Below are 19,638 nucleotides of genomic sequence, written 5' to 3'. Positions count from 1 at the left end.
GCCTGCATGGGGCAATACCATCCCTGGGATGAAAGAGGAAAGCCCCCTAGGTGTGCTCAGAAGCTCAACCCTGCTGGAGCCCGTGGCCACCACCACTTGGCCTCTGTGTCTGTTGTGTCCAGGGTTTGGGGAACGCTGTACGCCCCTAGTTGTCCAAAAGTGGTAGATGTACACTTTCTGGCGGTACATAAACTTGTAATTACACTCAATTCTCTTCTTAGCCAGATCATCGTCTGCATAAGCCGCAGAGAGAGACTTGGTGTTCTCCTCACGAGCTGGTAAAATGGCAGCTAAGGTCGGCAGCATGCTAGACTCCACTTATTGTGACCTGGCACACCTTCTGAACATTTCCAGGGTCCTTCACCAATGAAACAGCTCAGGTACAACCCATTCCCTTGGCGGCCTGTTCATGTCTTAACCACCTGTATTCCCTCAGGTTAGCTGGCCAGACGTTCTGAGATTTTATCTATACTAGTTTTAACCTGCAGTAAATACAAGATTGGGTCTAAAGTATTACTTTTTCTTAGTACATATTGTAGGGAGAAGTCAAGTAAAATGACACCTTTTATTGACTAAATAGAAAAGATTACAATACGCAAGCTTTCGAGGCAACTCAGGCCCCTTTGAAAGCTTGCATATTGTAATCTTTTTAGTTAGCCAATAAAATGTGTCATTTTACTTGACTTCTCACTACTACATTCATAATGGCTAACACAGTACAACACCCTAGTACTAAGTACATATTTTATTTAAACATTATTACATCATCCCCACGATGGTTGGATAGATGGATGGATGGATGGAAAGATAACAAAAAGTTCTCCACAGTATATAAAGCACAGGCCATTGAGGTTATCTTGCGTCGGTGATTTCTCCATCTTTGGTCTCGGCCCACATCATGGTAATGCAGTTTTCCCAACACAAGGGGGACATATTTTACAGCAGACTAGATACCACAAAGCCTTTACTAAGTACTGGGGCATACTCTACAAAGAAATAAATAAAATGTATTCCAGGAAAACAGAAAACACAGATTCCAAAATTAACCCCTTTAACGTCATATCCATCAAGGTTCAAATAAGCAGCAGAAAGCCTTCATTAAGTTCTAACCGCTTAGGTTCCTTATCACCATGTACCATCTGGAATTTTCTTCAAACACGAATAGGACATACTGTACAGTATATTGTATTTAAGAACTTAGTATACTGGCACAAGATTTATAAAACAGAAGAATATAGCGGTTTCTTCATGAGCATCTGATTCATGGTTCAGTGACCTCGGTCACTTATTAGATGTGAAGCTTTACTCTAGTGAGCACAGCCAGAGTAGAAGAGCCTGACGTCAGTTCATCCTGGGGCCAAATAGAAGTAAAACAATTATTGAATGTCACTGAATGTTGCCCTAAGGAAGGAAAAATGTCTTCTTTTGAAATGTACCAGCATGTACCTTCATGGGATGAAGACAGTTTGTCAGGAGCTCCGTTCTGTGGACTACAACCAAGTGGTGGGCCCAGCACATCAATTCAGAGGCTGATCCAGCCAAATCCATCAAACTGGATTTGATCAGTTTTGATGGAGTTTAATGTAATTATACCGTGGCTATTACCCTTTAACTTTGATTTTGAGATCCTTTCACCATCTTCTTCTTGATAGCATTAATCCTACGTGATTGTAGGGTCTGCTCGTCTGCAACGTCTCCTTCATTTGGTGCGATCCACACTGTCCTCTGGGGCAACACCAGCAATTTTCATGTCCTCCTTGATATGGCCCATCCAATGTTTCTTCGGTCTCCCTTGCAGGTGTCTGCCTTGGGGGCTCAGGCGCAGTGCCATTCTGGTCACTGAGTTCTCATCACCGCGGGTGACATGCCCATAATATCGTAGCCTTGCCTCACGCATCTTTTCCATAATTGGTGCAACTCCCATCCATTTCTGGACATCAGAATTCATTCCATCGCACTAAGGGTCTGTTTGTGCTTTGCAATAGCTGTCCAGCACTCTGAGACATAGAGGGCAACTGGGCACACCACCATTTGGTATATCTTGGACTTAAGATGGTCTGGCATGTGGCAGTCACAGAGGACTCCGGTGATCTGAGATCCTTTCACCATCATTCCAATTTAATCCAACACAGGGACATGAATGACATAGCAGAAGTCTGACAATTGCTACCTCATGCTTGTCCTGACTGTGAAAGACAGTAACTCCTCTAGAGCTGGCATAAGCCTTTAGGTGGCCTTGGTGACAAGTGTCTTTGTACCCAAATGGAGGATACAGCTGTTACACCAATTTGTAATAAATGACTTGAATTTAATGCAGACACCCTATGATAAAGTTCAATAAAAATGCTTATTAACGTTGTAGGGGGCATCTTCAGACCTTCTGTTACATCTGGAACTCCACTCTGGGATGAGGGTTGGCACTACTGGTTACAACTTTAGCTCTTTTGTTCTCAGAACTGAGAATCATTGACAGGAGGAGCTCTGATGGTCACAACTGCCTCTCATCCAGAAGTCCTGGCTCTTCTGCCCCAAGACTCACATAACAACCAGCTACACCAGGAGGGGTCTGTCACTTCGAGACTCATGTCTGCATAAGACACTTTACCTCAGGTGCTTCTTTTCTCTTTTTCATTGGCATTTGACCCTGCCAATTAAACCCTTGGTTTCCCAACCCTTTATGATCATGTTTTTCCTTTCTTAGAACGTGTACCCTCAAATACAGAATACTTTAAGTAACATGCAATAAAAAGCAAATGAATAAAATCACAATAAAAAGGCATGGCAGTGTTCATTTTGGAGAGCATCAGCTTCCTCCTGGGTGTTCTGCCATAGACAACATGTCTGTTCAATGTTTTGCATATGGTAGACTCATGAATGGAGATGTTAACCGCCTCCAATGACTCCTTCAGGCCCTTAGCTATTACTCTTGGGTTCTTTTATACCTCACTGAGAATTCAATGTTGTGCCTTTTGAGTCATCTTGGCTGGCCTCCCTCTTCTGATGAGAGTAGTCACAGTACTAAATCATCTCCATTTACACACAATTCATTTAACCATGGAAAGACAAACATCTAAACTCTTTAAAGTTATTTCGCAACCTCTTCCAGTTTTACACAAATCAACAGTTTCTAAATGTAGCTCTTCTGAGATCTCGTTTAGAAAGGCATGCCTCACATCAGCAGAAGCTTCTGGTGAATAGCAAACTCAAAAAGGTTTATTGGTCAAAGTATTTTTAAACCACACCTCCATTCTCCTTTCATTGGCTGGACTCCAATTAGCTTTTGCTGATGTCATCAGCCTAGGGGTTCACAGACTATTTCAAACCTATACTGCTTGAATGATTGCGGTAGTGTATTCAGTATGTACAAGAATAAAACAAAAATGTGTGCATTGTTAGCTAAAACAGATTGTGTTTGTCCATTGTTGTATATTTGATGAAGATCAGACACTATTTTAAGACATATTTACAGTATATATAATGATTTCCAAAGGGTTCTCATACTTTTTCTTATGACGTTACATATGTTATATGAAAGAAAGTGAGGTGTGTGTGAGTGTGTGTTGTGGGATGTTAAGATATTCTGTGGTTTTTGTGAAAGGCTCTTTAGAATTTTAATTTCATTTTCAAATTATAGAGTTTACATTTTCTGAGACTGCACATTCCTAAACAACTAGATAGATAAATAGATAGATAGATAGATAGATAGATAGATAGATAGATAGATATGAAAGGCACTATATAATAGATAGATTTATATGAAAGGCACTAAATGTGCCTTCCATTTTTTCCCTACAAGGTTTGTTTTGGGAGTTTTTGCTTGTCTTCTTAGAGAGTCAAGGCTGGGGGGCTGTCAAGAGGCAGGGCCTGTTAAAGCCCATTGCGGCACTTCTTGTGTGATTTTGGGCTATACAAAAATAAATTGTATTGTATTGTATTGTAAATAATAAATAGACAGAGTAAAAGGCACTATATAATAGATAGATAGATTTATATGAAAGGCACTAAATAGTAAATAGACAGAGTGAAAGGCACTATATAATAGATAGATAGATAGATAGATAGATAGATAGATAGATAGATAGATAGATAGATAGATAGATATGAAAGGCACTAGATAGATATGAAAGGCACTAAATAATAAATAGACAGAGTGAAAGGCGATAGATAGATAGATAGATAGATAGATAGATAGATAGATAGATAGATAGATAGATAGATAGATAGATAGATAGATAGATAGATAGATAGATATGAAAGGCACTAAATAATAAATAGATAGAGTGAAAGGCGATAGATAGATAGATAGATAGATAGATAGATAGATAGATAGATAGATAGATAGATAGATAGATAGATAGATAGATAGATAGATCTTTATATGTCCCTGGAGGAAATTTGGCTTTTGACAGAAGCTCTTTAAACAAATAAATATATATACACACATGTAAACACATACACAGTTGTGTAACTATAAAGCAAGAAAATTAAAAAGACTTGCCGGTCACAGTCACAGTGAGGGATTATGCAGACATATTGCTCTTGGTATAAAGGATATATATATATATATATTATATATATAAGCTTATGAATTATTCTAGACAGATGCATTATAGTGACTTACAAGAGGAATGTTTCATTATACTTGGGGCACCAAGTGTTGCTTTTCGTTTTTGTACTGAACTTGCGTTTTCTGTCGCTGAGGTTCGGGCCCATGACGGTGACTTCCACAAACGGACGGAACATTGTGTTTGTTTGCCAGTTTATGTTATTCACTGCTACAACTGCAAAGAAGAAAAAGAGAAAAAAACAAGAAAGGCAGAGCCATCAGTTAAGGTATTCAATTCAGAATGGCAACTCTTTGCTGATTACATGTCAAAATGCACCACTGAGCTTTCTGCTACAGCTTTTCCTCCTTGGAATTTCTTCTTCTTCCCTATCGCGTATTTCTTTGCTCATGGGACTCACGAGTCTTCATTTCTGACAGCGCCAGTGTCTGTTTGCTCAGAGTGGCTACAGTGAAAGCTGTCAAACGTTATAAAATGAAAAATTTGGGCATAAACATTTTGGTCACGTTGTGTTCAAAAATCTACCTGAGCACGTACTGTAGTATCATTGGCATGTGAGACTTTTAGCGGTAGTACTAAATCATCTCAATTTACAGACAGTCTGTCTAATTGTGAACTGACGAACATCTAAACTCTTTAAAATTACTTTGTAATTTTGTGTGTGCTGCTTAAATAAACAATAGATTATAAAGAGAGAAAACTCAACAACAAAGGAGAAGTGTGGGGGAGTGTTGGAGATTTTAAATGTGATGCTGTCAAGAAGTACACAACCTGCCACCCATAACATAAGTGTGACAGCTGGTTGAGCTTTCTTTCTTTCTTTCTTTCTTTCTTTCTTTCTTTCTTTCTTTCTTTCTTTCTTTCTTTCTTTCTTTCTTTCTTTCTTTCTTGTTATATTATTTTGAGTGTCAATATCCCCAGTGGATCGTAGTGCTGACCATGTTCTTTTAGGAGATGTTCCTATGGCAACGTTTACCTGGGAGGACCGCCACTTACGATGACATGAGGAGCAAACTTGACTGCATTGCATTTGCCACTGTCACTGCCGCCCACCAGCCAGACAGCTGGCCCGCTGCACATTCGTGTTGGCTGTCGAGCCGTCCCCCCCCCCATGCCAGAGATGGCGAACATGCACCGTCAGCAGCCACAGTGTGCACAAACAGATGTTTTATGCTGATTTATGCATGAAACCATAGCATTTGCTTTTCAGAAAAAAAAAATTCATCCCTGAAAGAGTTAAATAGCTGTATGGACATCCCACCGCACCACATTAAGCTGTCTGCTATGGTGGGGCGGAGTGTGCCTTACAATGCACTGATGTCTCATTTCTGCAGTCTTAAAATTCAGTGGATAAGTGAGTGAGATTACTGCGCCCTAAGATGGACAAGGACCTCACGGGTGTTTCCTTGACTTGTCCTCGAAACGGCCCAAGTGGACCCCACTCTGCCTATAAAGTATAATTACAAAACCAGTTGGATGGAACTTACTTTTAACTGTGACTTTGTGCTCCCCTGTACCAGGGTGAGTTAGAAGATCCACATGAATGGATATTTCACCCAATGATGCACTGGCAGACTGACCTATAAAATAAAATAAAATAAAATAAAAATAGTTAAATATTTGGCAAGGGCAATTATTTAATCAACCAACCCACCTAACAGCAGACAATAATGAAGTAGTGTGTCACATACACAAAATATACAAATTAGCCAATATGTCATTTTGATGGACTGGTACCTGACTTGTGCCCAACAATACCTCATCAAACTTGGCATTTAGACAGATTGGTGCCTGACTTGTGCCCAACGTTATCAGACTTGGTATTCTGACAGATTGGTACCTGACTTGAACCTAACAATATATCACCAGACTGGGTATTTTGACAGACTTGTTCCCAAAAATACGTTATCAAACTTGGTATTTTGATGGACTGGTACCCAACTTGTGCCCAATGCAGCTGGTATAGTTAATAGCATGCTGAACTTTTGAAGAGGATTAGCAAGTTTGTATATGTCATGTCATCATCCAATTCCTAATCATTCATAAAATCGGAAAAAACAATAAATCAGCCAATTAACCAATCAAAAGCTCAGAAAACCAACCAATCCCTTTATCCGATTAGGTAACCACTGAATTAATCAACCCACGTACAAACAGCAAAAACTATTCTGTCAAGCTGTTCATCCATCACACAGGCAAAACAAAATCATGCAATCCATCCAGTCAATCATCTACTAGTCACATAACTGGTCACCCAGCATACCAACCAGCCAAGCAATCAGCAAACCAACCAAGTGATCAATGGGTAACTCGAAAAGGCCACTACACCAGCCAGCCAATCATCCAGCAAAGAAGAAAAGGGAGCAGTGACCCACTTTTTAAGGGCCGAAGGTGTACCAGGGTCTGAATCCCACAGGAGGCTTTCTGCACAATATGGAGACCGAGTTTTACAACAGTGAAGTGCTGGCAAATTGACTGACAAGATGGACAAGGAAAAAGGAGTGGGACGCCCTTCCATGTCCACTACCGACAACAACATGGAGCAGGTCTGTACAAACCAACTAGTGGCTCTCAATGAAGCGGTAAGTCACATGTAAACTAGCCATGGTTCATATGACTTCATCCACAGCAGATTTCATTTTCATAAAGTCTGTCCAAGATGGGTCCCGAAAACAGCTCATGGAGGGGAACAAGTGCAAAATCATCTAACCACCTGTCAATGCTCATTGGCCCGCTATGGTAATGAAGATGTTGCATTTTTTAAGAGAATCGTAACTGGAGGTGAAAAATGGACGCATCACTTCAAACAGTAGAGTATGGAATGGGAACATCCGGGATCACCAGCCAAAAAAAAAACAATCTGTAGGGGAAAGTGAATCTCGTAGAGTTTTGGGACTCAGAAGGACCAGCACTGGAACATTATCAGAAGAGGAGCTCAGCGATGCTGTGTGACGAGCTGAAGCCTGCATTCCGAAGCAAATGCTGAAGGTTTGTTGTTATTGCATGACAATGCGTGCCCACATACTTGAGCCCATACTGTTAAAACATTTCAAAATCTGGGATTTAAGGTCTAGGACTCTCCACTGTATGACCCTGATAATCGTTCCCTTGGATTACCGTCTATTGCAGTGGTCTCAAACTCCAGTCCTGGAGGGCCGCAGTAGCTACAGGTTTTCATTCTAACCTTTTTCTTAATTAGTGACCTGTTTTTGCTGCTAATTTAACTTCTTTTTTGAAGTTGAGTTGCTCTTGAACACTCAGACCCCTTAATTGTTTCTTTTCCTTAATTATCAGCCAAACAGTAATGAGATACAAAATGAGCCAAAACAACTGGTGTCCATCATACAATATCTGAAAATAAAGAAAGGTGGAGGTCTCTGGAATACCGATCTGCTCAGGACCCCAAAACATTTTCACAGAGCTCTTAGAAAAGAGAAAATCAACAATTTCGGAAATTTCTGCTATTACACAACGAGAGCAGCAACAAGCCATGGAATTAAGGAATGTGTTTAATTAACGACAAGACTCAGCTCCTAATTAAGTAACTGCTTGGAGTTTGAGGCCCTGACTTAGTTATCTTCTGTTAGCTGACTCACTCACTTCACATTTCATTTCTGTTTGGGTGCCATTTAAGAAAAGAAATGAAGCAATTCAGAGGAACAAATCCTAAAAGCAAGTTAATTACAAGGAAAGAAAAAGGAGTTAATTAGCAGCAAAAACTGGTCACCAATTAAGAAAAGGGTTGGAATGAAAACCTGCAGCCACTGCGGCCCTCCAGGACTGGAGTTTGAGACCACTGGTCTATTGGGTACACTTAAAGATGTCGTAAGAGGTCGTCATTTTTTCATAAACCAGCAGGTGAAAGAATCGGATCATGAGAGGCCCACCAAAAATGTTTTTTTTTTGTGGAATTCTGGACAAAGTGCATTGAAAAGCAAGGAGACAATTTTGAAAAATGATATGTCTGCATGTTCTCTACTTATGCCGTAAAAAATATTTATAAACAGAGTGCAGATAATCATTGACATACCTCTTGTATCTATGACGGCCCCAGATGCTCATGCACTTTGAATGCTTTTGAACCGTTTCCATTCAATAGCACCTCCAGCTGGCCACTAATGGTGTTGCTACCCTGTTCCATTCCATTCACCCTGTTCTTATGCCTGAGCTGCCTGGGCCTTTTGACAACAGCCATCCAATCCATGTTAGCTGTTTGAGACGATTTCTTTATTGGCTGCACTCTACAATTATTAGGAATCAAACTCTTTCATTACCACAAGCCCTAACACTAAAGCTCTGCTTGGTGAGCAAGGCCAAAATGGAGTGGAGTACGATATGCAGATCTGGAATCCTTCAGTCAAAGATAACATCACAACTAAATAAAACAGCTTAGCCTTTGGTACAAAGCTGTAAAATGAATATTAAATGAGGGCCTCCGAGCGTTAAATTGTGTAAAATGTGGTCTGACGAACAACTGGGGATTATAATGCGAATTAATAAAACGTGACCTCGCCAAGTGTGCCTACTGCTGAGTGCCCCTCGGCTAATCTGAAGTAATTGCAATTAGTAAAGTAATGAAAAACGGTGTAAACAAATAATCCGCAACTGCATGGCTGATGCCAAATTTGCATAAAGGCATCATGAAATGTGAAGGGGAAGAGAGTGCAGAGCATCTTAAAGTCTGTGAAATGAAAACCCCGGTAGCCTGAAATATAAATCTTGTCCCTGGGATTAAGAATCCGCTGTCAGTTGGGTGTCTGCTTTAATAGATGAAATGCACATTACAACATTTACTTAGACTTTCCAAACACCTTTGACACCAAAGATTAATCCTGAAGCTAAATAGCATGGCAGTTGACAGTCTTGTATGACGCTGCATTGTGAGCAAGAAAGGGCACTACAGATCAAAGGAGACCACTCAACTGAGGTGTGTCTTAAGGGGACTACAGATTAAAAGAGACCACTCAACCAAGGTGTGTCTTAAGGGGACTACAGATCAAAGGAGACCACTCAACCAAGGTGTGTCTTATGGGGACTACTGATCAAAGGAGACCACTCAACCAAGTTGTGTCTTAAGGAGACTATAGATCAAAGGAGACCACTCAACTGAGGTGTGTCTTAAGGGGACTACAGATTAAAGGAGACCACTCAACTAAGGTGTGTCTTAAGGGGACTACAGATCTCAACCAAGTTGTGTCTTAAGGGGACTACAGATCAAATGAGACCACTCAACCAAGGTGTGTCTTCAGAGGACTACAGATGAAAGGAGACCACTCAACCGATGTGTGTCTTATGGGGCCTACAGATCAAAGGAGACCACTCAACCAAGTTGTGTCTTAAGGAGACTATAGATCAAAGGAGACCACTCAACCAAGTTGTGTCTTAAGGAGACTATAGATCAAAGGAGACCACTCAACCGAGGTGTGTCTTAAGGGGACTACAGATCTCAACTGAGGTGTGTCTTAAGGGGACTACAGATCAAAAGAGACCACTCAACCAAGTTGTGTCTTCAGGGGACTACAGATCAAAGGAGACCACTCAACCGAGGTGTGTCTTATGGGGACTACAGATCAAAGGAGACCACTCAACCGAGGTGTGTTTTAAGGAGACTACAGATTAAAGGAGAGTACTCAACCGAGGTGTGTCTTAAGCGGACTACAGATCTCAACTGAGGTGTGTCTTAAGGGGACTACAGATCAAAAGAGACCACTCAACCAAGTTGTATCTTAAGAGGACTACAGATCAAAGGAGACCACTCAACCAAGGTGTGTCTTCAGGGGACTACAGATTAAAGGAGACCACTCAACCGAGGTGTGTCTTATGGGGACTACAGATCAAAGGAGACCACTCAACCAAGGTGTGTCTTAAGGGGACTATAGATCAAAGGAGACCACTCAAACGAGGTGTGTCTTATGAGGACTACAGATTAAAGGATACTACTTAACTGAGGTGTGCCTTAGTGTAGTTCATCACTGCTTGGTGATGCTCTTACTAGTTTGTGGTAAACCCCTGATTTACTGGTGATACTGGAATTAGAAAAATACAAGTGAGGAGAAAAACAAGAAGGATAAAATAAAAAATAACACTGGACAAATACCTGAGAAATGAAGCCTAATGAAGAGAAGTGCAATGGCCTGCCTGAAGATAACATCCACCCATTTTATAATTTGCTCATTCAGTTGTTGCTCACAGGTAGCGGGTGCCTGTTCATTCAGTATTGGGCGCAAGGTGGGAACCAACCCTGGATGGCGTGCCAGTCTGTTTCAGGCCACAGTCCCTTACACACACACACACACACACACGATGGGCTAATTAAGCATTCAACAGATGTCCAGTCCATGAACACCCTCACCAGACTGGCAGAACTGATTCTTACCATCAATGCCTTCTCTTTATTTTCACCAGGTCAGTGGCGTTGGAATGGGCACTAGAATGGGACCAAGCTATACTAACGACGTAATGAAAGAGTATCTCTACTCTTCCTATTTAGGCTTTGTGCAAGACATGTACAAAAGATGTATCGACCATTGTGTTAGTTGCTCCAGAAGGCAGCTACAGGAAATTAGTTACGATTTTATTAGATTTAATCCATCTCTCAGGTTTACAGTTGACATTTCCACCACCACAACTCTACCATTTTTAGATATCAGTCTAAACCTTTCTAACAGGTTTCCCGGATTCAAAACATCTGTGTATTACAAGCCAACTGACTCACACAGTTACCGTTTTTACAGCACTTTCCATCTTTGGCATATTGAAAACTCTCTACTTCTTTCATATTTCCTTACACTCTACCTCTGCGGTGATGATGTTGACTTCTGCAATGAAGCACTCAGAACGAGGAGTTTCTTGATTTGAGAAGCCAGCCACTGGAATTCATTAATGATTTGACTTGTTTCCATCCATCTCTCAGGATTATGGGCAATGTTTCCACCACCACAACTCTACCATTTTTCGATATCGGTCTTCCTATCAGCTTTTCAGGACTTCAGTGTTCTGTCTATTACAAGCCAACTGACCCACACAGTTACCATCTCTATAGTGGCTTCCATCCCTGACCAACTAAAAACTCTTTCACAGCTCCTCAGACTCCTCCACCTCTGTAGTGATAAGGCTGACTTCTACAATGAGGAGTTTCTTCGCTGACAGAGGATACCCTTCTCATATTATGGACAGGGCCCTCAATCAAGCCAGGAGAAGACCATTGTAACATTCGTTCTAAGAGGAACCACAATAATCAAACCTTCATACCATTGGTCATCCTATTCCATTCTAATATTCTGTCTTTCCCACAGGTCATCAAATCAAATTTCCCAATTTTACAGACCGATCCTTCCATGAGAGACATTTTTCTAACACTCCTGTGATTTCTTTCCATCGTCCACCTAACTTAGACAACCTTCTCACCTTCAGCTCGCTTCACAAAGGAGAACCACATCCCCACCAGGCACTTTGTGCTATAACATGATCTGCTGTGTCACTTGCAAATATATCTCCAACAATACCCTTGTGTCTAGTTCCTCTGTAAAATTCTGTATTGTTGCTAGTGTAAAAATGTTATTTACTGCATTTGTTGTAGGAGGTGTCCGGCCATCTAGATAGAAGAAACAGGGAGATGGCTAGCAGACGGTTTCAAGGAGCATGTCCGAGATATTAAAATCAAAGCCCTCACAAAGCCTATCCATTCACATCCCCTGATCACAGCCACACTGATCTCTCAGTTTGTGTTCTTTCACAGGGCTTCAAAGACACCTTTCAAGGAAAAAATGCCAGAAGAAGCTGACCTCATTCTCAGTCGTGGGTTTACATATTTCTCCAAGTCTCAATTTCCGACTAACTTTTAAATCTCACCCTTCATCATCTCTAATGGAAGCTTTTTAAAAAAAAAATACATTTGCAAAAATTTTCTAAAAACGTGTTGTTATTATGGGTTACTGAGTGTAGACTGGTGGACCAAAATGGCACAGTTGACATTAAAAATGAAGGGGTCAGAGTGCTTTCTGAATTCGCGGTATTCAACATGTCCACCTGGTTGATTTTGCTAGAGGAATTTTGTAGCTATTGAGAAAGTTTAGCGTTAAGCATTTTAGATTTGGGTGTCCCGCTATCTTGAACTTTTATAAACCTGTCGCTAACTTTGTTTGTTTCCGTAATAAATGATATGTTTTTTAATGTGTTGAATGACAGCTCCTCAATGGCTGGTCTCTGAACTAGACTTGCCCATCAAGCCGTTGCCCACATCCACCTTGTGTGCGATTTCTGGCGTCACCCTGTTAAAGTGCGCTCTCCCTTCACAATATCTTATAATACGTTCACTCTCAGACATGCAAAACCTCTTTTAAGAAGTAGTGTCCACAGCCATAATGCATCTTAACAAACTGAAAAGTGGATTTTGAGCGATCTCCAAGAGTTACGTTGGTTATGCTGTAATTCTAACTTGCTTCATGAATGACAAATTGGAAGACTTAATGGTAAATACCGAATGTCACCATTTCAATCATTCTTGACTTTGCATTCCCCCAACTCCCCAAAAAAAAGCTTTACAAAACAAGATTTATATATTTTTGTTTTGTTTTTTCTTTGTCGTCGCACAGTTTCCAATCTTGCAGTAAACACACGACATGCTCAGGGCAAAGCCATGTATAATTACAATTCAGGTCGTCAGTCCCGTGATACATCTTCTCCTCACCCTGCGTGACATGTCTTACTCAGGTAAATTTATTTCTGTCTTAAAGTGACAACTGACAGGCAGAAGAATAATAGAAACGCTACTCCTAATAAGAAGAATTATGTATTACTGTCTGCTTCTGCACAAGCTACTTAATGTCATGAATGCAAAAAAAAAAAGCCCTGAAATATGATATCTTGGCTCTTCTGGAAGCTGCAATTCCAAGACGGCTGACCGACCTCAATATTCGCCAGTGACGGATTTGGCTTATGATAACTAGGTGTCTAGAGTGATGCATTTGAAAATAAACGCCTTAAACGCTTCACGTTGAACGGGGCAGAGTAATCCCGCTCTCAGGAAACATTGCAATTTACTTATGGCCAAGGTTACCCAGATTAATTAATGCTTGTTTAGGTAAGTTCATGATGGCGGCACCCTTCGTGGCAGAAGAGCTCACATTCTGGGTTTGGGAAAAGAAGTACATTTAGATTGAGAGCGGGCAACATTCAGAAGCCATTAAAACGGCTGAAGTGTATAGGAGCTCCATTGTAAAACATATACAGTCCAAAGAATAAAATATCTATGGAATAGATTAAGGATATGCACTACTCTGACAGGAAATGGAAATCTAGAATTTTCAGTGGAAGGAACAATATAAGGCAATCCAATTCAATTTTAAAAGACATGTCTATCAAAAACGGAATACACACTTGAGGATACATGCTGAAGGATGAGGGGAGCACATTTAATGGAAAAATAAAACAGGAAGCAAAGAGTTTGAGACTCAAATGGCTGAAGAGCGGACCTTGCTGTCTAAAAAACAAGCAGACAATTACTAGAAGAATGTAGTCCTTAGCTAATCAAAGAATAGTAATGAAGACCATCTCTTGGCTGTTTCTTGCATCCTTAGAATCAGTTGGTCAATACTGAAACAGAGTAGCACAATATACATATACAGTAGCATCCATCTTCTAACACACTTCTCTACTTCAGGGTGAAGGGGCATATAATATACATATGCCACATAATAATTGTCTGTCTACCTATTGATCTATTGTCACACATGTGCACATGGGAGGCAGCTAAAGGGCCTGAATCAGGGTAATTCCATGGCAGACCAGGGGATGGCGGAGTGTACTGACCCCTTCTCTCTTTCCACTGCAGACTGATTACGGGAAATTCCTCCTGGGTCCAATTACCTCACTTCCGGTTCCGGCCCTGATGACTTCACCTTTGATTTCTGGCCCTGATGATCTCACTTCCTCTGCTCTTTCTTAAAACTGCCATCTTTGCCTCCTTAAGTCAGTTCTGTTTCGGACTCGTTTCTGCACATAATGTACTCCCAATTTAACTCTTTAGCAGCGAGAAAAAATGATATGGGTGGCTGCCATAAACCTTTTCTCAACTCTGTTGTCTCATCTTTGACACTATCTATCTATCTATCTATCTATCTATCTATCTATCTATCTATCTATCTATCTATCTATCTATCTATCTATCTATCTATCTATCTATCTATCTATCTATCTATCTATCTTATCCTGCCGACTATAATAAATTAAAAATCTATCTATCTTATCCTGACGACTATACTAAAATTAAAATCTATCTATCTATCTATCTATCTATCTATCTATCTATCTATCTATCTATCTATCTATCTATCTATCTATCTATCTATCTAATCCTGCCGACTATAATAAATTAAAATCTATCTATCTATCTATCTATCTATCTATCTATCTATCTATCTATCTATCTATCTATCTATCTATCTATCTATCTATCTATCTATCTATCTATCTATTCTAATCTATCTATCTATCGATCTATCTATCTATCTATCTATCTATCTATCTATCTATCTATCTATCTATCTATCTATCTATCTATCTATCTATCTATCTATCTATATATCTATCTATCTATCTATCTATCTATCTATCTATCCTGCCGACTATACTAAAATTAAAATCTATCTATCTATCTATCTATCTATCTATCTATCTATCTATCTATCTATCTATCTATCTATCTATCTATCTATCTATCTATCTATCTATCTATCTATCTATCTATCTATCTATCTATCTATCATGGTAGTAATGACCATCAGCCCTCAGGGTGACTGAAAACCTCTAAGAGAAAACAGGAAGTTAAAATCATAAACCATTTATTCTCTTCGATGAGGGAACATTCCTATTACAGGACGCTGTAACTAGACGTACACAGCTTACTGTAACAAGATGCACACTGCTTTCTGCTAGTTGAGGTATTTTTATATACTAGTAAAAGTTACAAAATTAGATTACTTACATCATGCAAAGTTTCTTAATTGTGTCCCCCTCCCCTCCACTGATCCCCTTCTTGATAACCCAGATGAATATTCTTTTGTTTGAGCATTCTGAATGCTCAAAGGGGCGAGTATGGTAATTACTCTGTCCTGTTATGATATTTTTAATAGTTATGAAGTCTGAATTTTATATCTTAAAGTAATTAAGCATACTTAGCAAAGTTTATTATATAATGTAATGCTGCTTGCATCCTCTCTCAGCTGCCCCAGAAAGCATTACATAATAAACTTTGCTAAGTGTGCTTAATTACTTTAAGATATAAAATTCAGACTTCACAACTATCAAAAGTATCATAACATCTATCTATCTATCTATCTATCTATCTATCTATCTATCTATCTATCTATCTATCTATCTATCTATCTATCTATCTATCTATCTATCTATCTATCTATCTATCTATCTATCTATCTATCTATCTATCTATCTATCTATCTATCTATCTATCATATAGTGCCTTTCACTCTGTCTATTATTTATTTAGTACCTTTCATATCAACAAGTTTCTACCTTTTGTACAAAGTTCCAACATTCATAACGAGTATAAATCAATACCTCACCCAATTATGTCTGATTTGGGATATCCTGACTTTTTCCTTTTCCTAACCTGTTTCTAACTGGAATACGTTGTCTGCTTAACAAGAGTCCCTGGTCTTTTTCTAGGTGTCACTTTACAGAGGCTTACATTCTGACTGTGACGGCACCTACAGGGATCACTGGCTCTCCCCTTTTCTTGGTCACATTTGTACCATCGACTTCTCTCTCCCTTGTGTCTTTTCTAGCTAATCTATTTTAAGAGCTGCACACATTTGGTGTGTGATCATTTTCTTTCTACATAAGCGTGCACTCATTCATAAATATTGGATGAAACTTCTGAAGGAGGCTCGATTATAAATCACACACTGTACATGAAGGTTCTTCAAAGGCATTTTGTACTTTTAGTCATTTTCTTCATGCGGCTGTACACACTGGCAGTGTCACTCAGGTCACTTCACTGTCCCTTGTCAGAATGATTGGTAGTTGGTTAACTAGAAGTTGTCACATAAAAAGATGTAAAACTTGCGGATGTTTTTGAACACAACATCAGGTTTATCAGCAGGAGAAGGCATTTTCTCCGACATTTTTGGTTTGAAGACACACAATTGTGTTGCTGAACAAAGAGTCACTGTTGCTCGGAGGAGACATTTAAACAGACTGGAACTGCAATTCATTGTTTTGTGTTATTAAAGCCTCCTTTAAGAACAGAAAAGATGACAAGCCACAGGTATGTGCGATTTTCAATTAATCCTGTTCATTGCCAATGTCATCTCCTCACCCGACCCCAGTGACCTCCTCACGGCAGCCCCTACTACTGCCCCTCGCTCACAGGTCCTGCCTCATCTGCTGTTCCAATTAGAGTTTCAAGTCCAAGTCGAGCTCAAATCATTCCTCATCACATTCACCACACTTGGATGGAGCACACATTTTTAAATGATACAACAGTAAAATGACTTTCCAATGAAGACAATAAGGGATAGAGTCTGCTTTCTGCGTTACCTTGGGTTTTCTGTGTGCATATATATTTCTTGATCAAGGCATCAGTAGTTTGTGTGTAGAGGCTAAGAGCGTATCTCAAAGACTGCAGATCGGGGCTTTTCTCCAGGAAAGTCTTCTTGAGTCCATTTCCGCCCGCATGAAAGTATTGCTAGAAAGAAAGAACAAAAAAAGAACGAGAGCAGATTATATTTCTGGAAACAAATCTGCTGAATAATTCATTGGCTGAAAGTCCTCAGTGTTGGTGTGTCAGAGAGAGGATGTACAGCATTGGTCAGAATGGCACTCAGTTTTGTCTTCATTCTCTACATCTCTATCTCCAGGGGGTCCACAGTGTGCCCCATAACTGAACCTGCACTTTTAACCAGCTTGTTAATTTGGTGGGCCTCTCTTGAAGTAATGTTACTGGTCCAGCACACCATAGAGTTCTAGAAGATGGGAGGGATGTCATTACTCACATTAAAGAAGCACAATCTTCTAAGAAAAAAAGAGTCTCCCCTGCCCCATTTTATATAGTTACTCTATGTTAAGGTAAGTCCAGCCTGTCTTTGATATGGACCCCCGCATCACCACATTCACATCTACTCCCTGAAGAGAGACAGGGCATAGAGGGTCTTTGGAGTGGCAAAAGTCAATATTCTATTCCTTGATTTTGGTGATTATATATATATTGGCACCAAAGAAACAAACTTCTCCCCCAGAGAACCCCCATCCTCTGTCTCATCCTCCTTATCAATACACCCCCATAAGTGCAGAATCATCAGAAGATTTCTGCAAGTAACATGACCTGCTGTTATGTTACAGTACTTAACTCATAAAAAGTGCCATAACATAGAGGATTTCACAATAAAATAAATTAACTGGGACTTAATAAAGTAGGGAAAAGAAGAAGACAATGGCCAGGAAGGTTCAACACAAGATTTTGCTTGTAGCAAGTTGCTGGTGCCTCTAAAACACCATGGGGCTGCTGTAGCTATGTCATGGACTTTTCCATCTTATACATCCAGCCGTGTCTGAGATCCACTTAATTGCCAAAATGGGGGTGCAGGGAGGTGACAGAGAGCCCCGCTCCACAGGTGCTGGCTCAGCTCACCAGAAATGGTGCCAAGGGCAGCAGTGTGACGCTCGGCTGAGTGGTACTGAATCCCAAGTTTAAGGACCTACATCCAACCTAGTATCTGTTTGGGGTCTGTCCTGTACCATCCTTTTCTCCTTGGAAGCCCATTCTTTGCTAGGTCACCCATTAGAAGGTTGGCTACTCCAACACCATCTAGTGAGGGATGGCGTCAAAGAGTGACATTCCTCGGGCTAATATTACTCCTTAGTTTGGACTTGTGTGCCACCATCACCACAAACGGCACAGCAGAAAAAGGAGAAAGCAGGAGAGTCCTTAGTGCTTATGTGGTTTTTAATCATTGATTTTGTGTCCAAAAAAGTAGCAGAGACCCAACTGAATTGTGTAAACTTTTTAAACCAGTCCTCTATAACTGGTAATAAATTGAGTATCTGTCAGTGCTCATTGTGGGCACTGCCAACAATCCCTGATCTGGCACCAGTCCATTGCATTGTAGTGTTACACACAAACCCATACTGACTCAGTTTAGAGTCAACAATTAACCTCACAGGAGCAAAAGTCAAGAGTACGGTTAGAAAAAGCAACACTCGTCTTCCCAAAGAAAATTCAGGACCCATTACAATGTGCATCATAGAGACCAATCTCACTGCTGAATATTGATGTTAAAATAATCTCCAAAGTCTCAGCTAGAAGTGCGGAGAAAAGGCTTCCTGTATATAGATCATGTTTTTGCACCTTATGAACAATTACATTTCAAATTTAACTTCCCAGCAGCACAATTTTCCACTACTTTCACATCAGAAATTTTGCTAAAAGAAACCTACCCACTTTTCCATATCCCCCACCCATTTCTATTCCAGAAGAAGTACTGATAAGTCCTGAAGAGTCAGACAGCACCTCAACAATATATAAAAACATTTTAAAGTCACTTCCTATATCAAAGATCCTAAGGTACGGTGGGTAAAGAATCTTTTAATTAATATCTCAGAAAAGGAGTGGAGGGCAGTCAGGCATAGAATACACTCAAGCTCCATATGCACAACACCCTCAGTACTTAAACCTAAAATCTTTCATCTATCACATTTATCTCACTTAAAATTGTCCAAGGGCAAGATCCAACATGTGAGCACTGCAATCTAGCTCCAGCATCAGTGGGCCACATGTTTTGGGAGTGCACCAATTCAATCATTCATTTTCCACTAATTATCTGAAAACGGGTCATGGGGGGCAGCAGTTTTAGCAGTGAGGCCCATATATCCCTTTCTTCAGCCACACCTGCCAACTTATTCTGTGGGATCCCAAGGTGTTCCCAAGCCATCTGGGAGATATAATCCACTCTGCAAGCCCTGGGTCTTCCCAGGGGTCTCATTCCAGCTGGTCGTGCCCATAAACCCTCCACACACACATCAAATTAATATTGTTTTGGATAAAAATCTTTGAATG

At 40.2% G+C, this 19,638-nt stretch overlaps 1 protein-coding gene across 5 annotated transcripts in view; it reads right to left on the bottom strand.

The window, feature by feature from the left end:
• Positions 1-19,638, bottom strand: part of LOC114645223 (protein unc-13 homolog C-like) — a 742,812-nt gene that overhangs the window by 8,430 nt on the left and 714,744 nt on the right. For all 5 annotated transcript variants that reach the window (XM_051920476.1, XM_051920477.1, XM_051920473.1 and 2 more), the window contains 3 exons: positions 17,124-17,271; positions 6,053-6,145; positions 4,622-4,781 (listed from right to left, as the gene is read on the bottom strand). In XM_051920476.1, coding sequence (XP_051776436.1) covers positions 4,622-4,781; positions 6,053-6,145; positions 17,124-17,271 — 401 coding nt within the window. The remainder of the gene's footprint in view (positions 1-4,621; positions 4,782-6,052; positions 6,146-17,123; positions 17,272-19,638) is intronic.

This window comes from Erpetoichthys calabaricus, chromosome 17, assembly GCF_900747795.2.
Source record: "Erpetoichthys calabaricus chromosome 17, fErpCal1.3, whole genome shotgun sequence".
Taxonomy (NCBI): domain Eukaryota; kingdom Metazoa; phylum Chordata; class Cladistia; order Polypteriformes; family Polypteridae; genus Erpetoichthys; species Erpetoichthys calabaricus.
Note: the sequence above shows the minus strand (reverse complement) of the source record. Positions and strands in the feature narration are given on the sequence as shown.